The 7,432-nt window shown below is 45.5% G+C and overlaps 1 protein-coding gene across 1 annotated transcript; it reads left to right on the plus strand.

Moving 5' to 3' along the window:
- Positions 1-333: 333 nt before the first annotated feature.
- LOC104537068 (ras-related protein Rab-27B-like) lies at positions 334-1,388 on the plus strand (the record flags this gene model as incomplete). Its single annotated transcript, XM_010179845.1, has 2 exons — positions 334-457; positions 1,199-1,388. Coding segments are annotated over 2 exons (314 nt in total), but the record flags the coding sequence as incomplete, so codon positions are not given.
- Between the last annotated feature and the right edge of the window lie 6,044 nt (positions 1,389-7,432).

The following is a 7,432-nucleotide window of genomic DNA, read 5'->3' on the forward strand; positions in this document are numbered from 1 at the left end:
GAGCTGGGCCCGGGCTTAGGGGGGAGCTGGGTCTAAAATTACGATTGGGCTTGGAGGATTCAGTTTTATGCTCTGGTTGGTGCAGGTTCTCCACTGTCTTCAGTTGCACTTGGTAAAATAAATACTGGAAATCATTTTCTGGCACCATTTCTACTTCCTATTTTGAATATTTCCCCTTAGCAAATAAATATATTGCAAGGAAATGTGTTTAGCATTAAGCGATTGGCTGCGCAGTCCAGGATATTTGGGATTTGGGAGGTGTTTTGAATTATTTTGGTGACAATCTTGGTCTCTGTGGCGCTTCTCTTAACTCCTGTTTAATTGAACTTCTAGGTCAGCTGCAAGCCAATGCGTATTGCGAGAATCCAGATATCGTCTTAATCGGCAATAAAGCTGATTTATCAGACCAAAGGGAGGTCAACGAAAGGCAAGCGAAAGACCTGGCAGACAAATACGGGTAAGTAAATGACGACAGAAAATCGATTTATTCTATAACCGGTGTAAGCATGGCTAGAAGGTACCTGCCAATATTCTTATAAACTCTGAATTTTTAGTGGAGACGCCGCTGGATTTAGTGGATTTTGACCAGGTTCTAGGTGTGCAGCGGCACTGAATTTATTTGGCGTTCTCCTGCTGGATAATAAATCTGTTAATGGCCTTGTTCTCGTGAGACTGCTGTATTTCTTTGCACTAAAAATACTTGCAGGGTGTCCTGTAACTGGATAAATGGGGAGATGGCTAAGAGATGAGATGGTTAATACAGCTAGGAAATAGTGTCATGGATAAAGAAAATGTGCCTTTTTTCCCCACCCTTAGTTGCCCTTATTGTAAAATTCAGGATGTTCAGAGAGAATTGGGCCAACAAGCAGGATGGTCTGAGAGACTGAGGTGTAGTAAGCAAATTAGACTTAAAAATAATAAAAGATTTATTAAAAGGAGTTGTCAGGTAAGGAGGACAGTGAGGTTGAGGAGAAGGTAGCTTATAGATGATGGACGTGCTCGAGCAATCCATAATCTCTTCTGAAAAATATGATTTGGATGGCAATATTCTGAATTTCAAGACGATTTCAGAGAGGAAACAGCTCCGTTAAGTTGTGTTTAACCACAAATAATTTAATTGCTGCTAAAGCCAGCGTTGATAGCCTGAGGGTTGCATCTTAGTTCTCTTTAGAGGTCTCTGTTTTCCTCTCCACCATAGCATACCCTACTTCGAGACCAGCGCTGCCACCGGGCAGAGGGTGGAGAAGGCGGTGGACACGCTCCTGGACTTGATCATGAAGCGCATGGAGCAGTGCGTGGACAAGACGCAGGGCTCGGACACCGCCAACGGCAGCAGCGCGGGGAAGCTGGACGCGACAAAACCCGAGGAGAAGAAATGTGCCTGCTAAACAGGGAGAAAGCGATGAAAATCGCGCCTCAGAATAAGGCCGGCCTGCTCCCAACTCCAAAATGGCCGACCTACCACTAAATCCAAAATGGCCGACCTACCACAAGATCCAAAATGGCTCCGCGGAGCCTCGCGCAGCAGCAGTCGCGTTGTTTTAGTGGGATTTGGGGGTGTTTTCTCTCCGGAGAACTGGTTTAAAGTGCAAAGCTGTGTTGCGGTGAGGCCCTTGCGCTGCGCGGCGCCATCTCTGTGGAAAACTTTCCCGCTCTTTTTTGTTCCCCCCCCTCAGCCCTCGTCTTGTCTTTTTCCATGCGATTGGATAGAGGAAAGTAGCTTTATTTTTTTAAAATAGGAGGGGGAAAAAACCTCTTGTCTGCGTGCACTGGATGTAGGAATTAAAGTGGAGGTGGGTGGTTTTTTTTAGGCCTGCGCCGTTTTTCCGCTGAATCCCGTTTCTTGCTAATTCTTCATATCTGCGTCAGGGACCACGTGTTTTCTAAGGTAGAGATACAAAGGATTTTACCTAAAAATTTGATCACTTGCACAGAGGAAGCGATGCTGTGAATTGGTCCTGATTGTAGGGGTGGGTTTTGTGTGTGGGTGTGTGGTTTTGGGGGAGGAAGTAGAGCATTTAATTAAAAAAAAAAACCATAAAATTATCAGGGAATTGGGCAGCGTTGCTTGTGCTGCCATGAATCCAAGTTACGGGAAAAATAGAGGTATTTTAAGGCTGCAGGGACAGTTTATAAAGAGTCTAATGTATGGGAACAGAGGAAATAATAGATATATTTTATGAAATGACTTCTTAGCAAAAAATATTCTCCCCTCCTGAACTTAAAGGAAATAATGATCCTTTTTCTGCTGGTTTTTCTGGGTGACCGTGTATCCCAGGTAGGATGTGGGAAAGGACTGGTGGCTCTTTTTGCCCTTAAAAATACTCTGCGAGAGGAAAATCTGTTAAAAATATGATGTGGGACTGAGTTGGAATGATGAGGGTCTAAAATACGTGACCGAAAAGGTGTAGTTGCAGGAGTTTGTGGGTGTTTCGGGTGGAAATAGCTCTGATGGGTGCGACGCGAGAGATTTCTTTTGACAAATAGAGGAAAAACTAAAGTGAAATATTATATTTATAGCTCACTTTTCTAAAGTTACAGCGTATTTCTTCGTCTGCCCTGTCGTTTTTATGTGGAGTACCAGCTCTGCTTTTCTACAGGTGGTAGTTAAAGGTCTGCTTGTGCTTTATTGCGCTTTAATTTACCTTCCAATCATTTGGGAGGGTGCAGATTTGGGGGGAAAAAACCCCAAACCAGATCTTTGCAAGTCAAACTTAATGATTTGTGGTAGTTAAGAGGCAGGAGGTGTAGTACAACATCCATTTGAATTTGCAAATACGAATATCTTATTGCTACTTACTTCTTACTTTCTTTTTAAAGAAATTTGTGGCTGCGTATGCAACTGTTACCCCCCAGAAAGGGATTTTTTTCCATTGGAATTCTGCTTGGAGGAAGGAAAGATAAAATTTAAACGGGTTTCCTTTCCTGGGTATGGTAGACTTAATTAAATAAATGTAGTGATTCAATGAATTAAGACAAGGGGAATGTGATAAGTGATTGTAAACGGCTGCCAACAGCTTTTGGTGTTTATCAGCTGAACTCTCGTAGCCAAAAAGTAATTATTTCTTACTAAAAACGGCTTTGTGTCCCTTCCCCATCATCATTTGACTCAGGTTTTTTTTTAATTCCTAATTGCCGTGGTAGGAACTGAAGGCGATAGCAAGGTAAGCCCTGTGTCGTATCCAGGATGGAGGAGTAACTTAGGACGGGCACTACAAGGCCGTTACTCGCGCTCTTACACAGCCGTGCCTCTATGGACGGGGATTTTTTCCATCCCAGGTACTGGAATATACTGGGAAATGAATTTGAGGCCAGCCACTGGTTTCTCCAATTCCCTTTTAAGAAATCTCATATTTTAGTTTTCCAGTATCTCTTATACCGAGAATAATTTGGGTTTCCTCGTCTCTCCGTGTAGTTTTACCTTCAGCAGCCACCTCAGGCTGCAATACCCAACTCCCTGTTCAATCTTTGCCCTTCTTTCCCAGTTAATCCACACTATTCACCTATTTTTTCTCCTCATTTTAAGCCTGAACGTAAAAATGCAGCACCGAAACATGTCAACCCTTACTTGCTCTTAAATCTTTGCGTTGCCAAAGTCCAGTGCCAAAGCGTGGGGTTGCTGCTCCCTTTAGGAGCTGCTCCATACGGCGAATTCACAGCCAGGGGTAACACTTGGAGTAAGGATGCTCCGAATTAGCAGGGAACGGCTTGAAGCCGATGTTGCTGCTCTTACTTTGCCCTTGCAAGGGGAGTGCCCAGACTTTGCTTTTGGGCACGTAAGGAGGAAAATTGTGCTGTTAAATGTGAAATTCTTTTAATATATGCAGTGAAAATACCTCTTTTTTTTTGGCTGTAGAGAGCAGAATTTGTCATCCTGGGTTTCTATGATGCTGCTACAGTGCCCGGGCCAGGCAAAGGGAGATGCCAAGGATGGGCCTTTTCTGTATTTGATTTTAAATACAACCCAGGCATGAAGAAAAGTGTTATTTAATCAACTGAAAAAAGAGCATTAATGACCATTTTTATTGCACAGATTTTAAGCAGGTGCCTGTTGCTGACCACAGGAGGGTTAGAAACAGCAGAGGACCGGGACATAGCATCACATCATCACCCATTTTAGCCTTCAGAATCATTGCTTTCATTTTAGGAGCTACTTATGGCAGTGATCAGCTTGTAATAGGTGGGTTTTTTCCTCCTTGTTTTAATGATTTTATTCTAAATAAATGCGTTTCTTGATGTGGCAGAGGCCCTGCTTGGCCGAGTCCAGCTCGGCACCCGCCTGCGCCGCGGCACTAAAGAAAACCTATAGCAGGGAAAGGTATTTGCGTCTCTAAAAGTACAGGTGTTAGGTGCCCGAAACATGCTTTTTTTCATTAAAAAAGAGGAAAAATAAGGCAAAAAATAGGCAATTTGCTGAGGCTGGCAGTGGGTATGGTTGTAGCAAGGACTATTTGGGAGCAGGGGCCGTTTTTGCGCTGTCGTGGTGATTGATTTTTCTACAAACCTCTTGCCTTAACTGTTTGCTGAAGGTTTTACCTCGTATTTCACGTCCTGAATGTGTTCCAGGGGTGTCCTGAACGCGTTTACACCTGCGAGGATGGGATCAGGTAAGAAACTCTCTGCTAAATCCGATGCGATTTTGCTACCTGCTCCATTTGGGGACTGGTTACAGAGGTTTTTAACTCAAGTAACTGTTTCAGTCCATGGATATGATGAAATTTTCAGCCTAAACTTTGAGAAAAACCCTCACTTAGAGCTGTTATTTTAAAATAATTTGTGGTTTTGGCACTTTAATTGAAGAAAAGTAGCAAAAATAAGCTGCAGCGAGCGTTGTTTTCTGTAGAGGTGTGAATGCTGGGGGGGGGAGTTTCAGGCCCTGCTCTGCTCTCATGGATAAAAGAAGGGGAAACTTGGTATAACTGAGGTGAAGCTGTTAAAATTAATGGGGTTTCCTTGACTTTTGAGGCACCTTGGAAGAGAAAAGCCACATTTTCACAGCTTTACTTCTATATTTTAAACAGAAAACTCCCTATATATTGGGGTTGGGTTTTTTTTGGAGTGATTTTTCCAGAGGATGCTGTTCCTTTGAGCCTGTTCTCGTTGCTGCTGGGCAGCTCCCTTCCTAATTTATTCTTCATGAATTATTTCTGAAAGGCGACAGAGGGAAATGATCCTTTTGCTGCGTGCTTTTACCCTCGGATTTTAGGAAATAGACCCTCGAAGTTGTCCGTCCTCATCGTGCAATAGGGCTCAGCGGGACCGAGTGTGGCGTTCGAAGCAGCCTGGTAGATTTGATTCCGTTTCTAGCAGTTAAAAGTGGTTCTTTTTTTGGGTCAGTTAAGGTGTTTTGATGAGCACTGAGCACCCTGTATCAGTGAATTCGGTGTTTTTCCTGCTGCAAGCGTGGGTTTTGTGTGATTGAAACTCCCTTCCCTACCAGTACCGGTCCTTTTTTATTAGGAATACCCCTGTTTAACACCACTTTGTTGTACCAAAGCACCCTACAAAGCGTCCCGTCCGCTGCTTCACCACCGGTGCCCGGGTTTGTGCCGTACAGCTGAGGAATGTAACCCTGCCATCCCCTTTCCTGCTGTTGTTATATTTTTTTCGGAATAAAAAAAAGGACATTTTTTTTCAATGCAGACTTTCAGCTCTTTTGGGGTTGGAGGGGGAAGCAGAGGCTTCTCCCGTGGAGTTAAAGCTGTTTTATGGAGCATTAGCAAGCTGGAAAAGAAGCGGAGGAGGTTTTAGGGTGGCGTTTGCAAACCTCGGCTGCGCCTTGAGCTCGGTTGCTCCCGAAAAATGAGGGGGAAAGGAGCGATTTGGCAAGGAAATGGTACCATTTATAAAGGTATTAACGCGCTGCCAAGCTTTGATTTGTACTTTAACTGAGTTGATCTGTGTGTAAAGAAAGTAGCTGAAGTTAGGGAAGAGAAGGAACGAACCGAAACTTATAAACCTTTAAGCTTTTATTTCAGTGTCAATGCTTTTGTTGTGCAGCATCTCTAAAACAGGGGATTACTGACCACTGCAGCATCTCTCCCACGTTAAGGGGGGAGAAAACCCAGCCACATTCCTCTCCAAAAGGGATTTAAGCTGGAGGAAAAGCCCAATGAGGAGCTTCCCAATGAGGAAACTTCATATTTGCCATGGGAAGAGCCCATTTAATGCACAGAAGGCTCCACACCGAGGCCACTGCTGCTGCTCCACCAAAACCACACTGTGCTTGTGAGGTCCCAACGCCGGAGCCCCCCAAAAGGACAGGACCCCCTCTCCACCTCCACCCTACGACAGATGGGACCGTGGCGACCGTATCAAGGTACCGAGGAGATGAAGGTTTATTTTATTTTATAACCTTATTTAAACACGAGGAAGGAGGAGTTAAACTCGGTCTCTGCTCACAAAGAGGGGGTCCCCATTGAGCTGGGGCTGTCCTTGTCCCCCATGCTGAGCTCCCCATCTCTGTCCTCAGCTCTTGCCTTGGTTCCAGGTTTATTTGATCCTAGTGCAGCACCGTGGGTCGTGGAGGCAGCAGAGGTGGAGGTGCTTGGCCGTAACGAAGAGGTAGAGGTGGTAACACGTGGAACAAGTCCTTATAGCAGAGGTAGGAGGTGTCCAGCTGTATTTAGCTCTCCTGCTTCCACAGCCGGCTGAGCAGCAGGTAAGGGGATGCTCTGAAATCTCGTGGGGCGCTGCAAAGCGAAGCACAAGGAGCTTTTGATCAGACGCCTTCATCTGCCCAGGCTTAAACCCCCAACCGGATATGAAACGATTCAGGTTTAGAACCATGGATGCGGAGGAGCTGATGTCAGACGCCTGCTGGGCTAACTGGGAGCTGAAACCGGCATCCAGATCTACCGCAGCAAAGGATTAGCCCAAAAAAAGGCTCCCATTGGGTGTCCAAGCTCCTGAGAATGCCCTTGGTCGATGGCTGAGTGGGAGTTGGAACTTGGGCTGCCACCATCACACCGTTGACTACCGACTTTGAAGCAGAGCCTGTGTTTTCCCTCCCCTTTATAGAGCAGATCGTCTCCGCAGGATGAAAGCTGGTTGCTCCCAGGCCCAACTGACTGAAATCCCTGTGGGGACACCAGAGGCGACCTCCAAAATCCACGTTCCTGTGTCCCACAGCACCTCCCGAGGTACTTACTCTGTGCTGACAGCTTTGGAGGCTCTACCCTGCGGCTGGCCGGACCAGAACGCCACTCTGTCTTTCAGCTCCTTATTCTGCAAGGGAAATCAAATGGAAATAAACCCCCCAGGTAGCAGGCAAGAGCCAAGGCTGGATGCCAACTAGGAGCTGCGCTGGGTCAAAGGCGGTTTGGGAATACAGCAGTGTTGTACTGGCACAAGGCAAGAAGCGCGACGTGTCTTCTGAGAGCAGAGAACTACTGTTGCGCACTCTTCTTTGGATATTTTTGTGTTTTATAAA

The sequence above is a fragment of the Mesitornis unicolor genome, unplaced genomic scaffold (genome assembly GCF_000695765.1).
Source record: "Mesitornis unicolor isolate BGI_N332 unplaced genomic scaffold, ASM69576v1 Scaffold54362, whole genome shotgun sequence".
NCBI lineage: Eukaryota > Metazoa > Chordata > Aves > Mesitornithiformes > Mesitornithidae > Mesitornis > Mesitornis unicolor.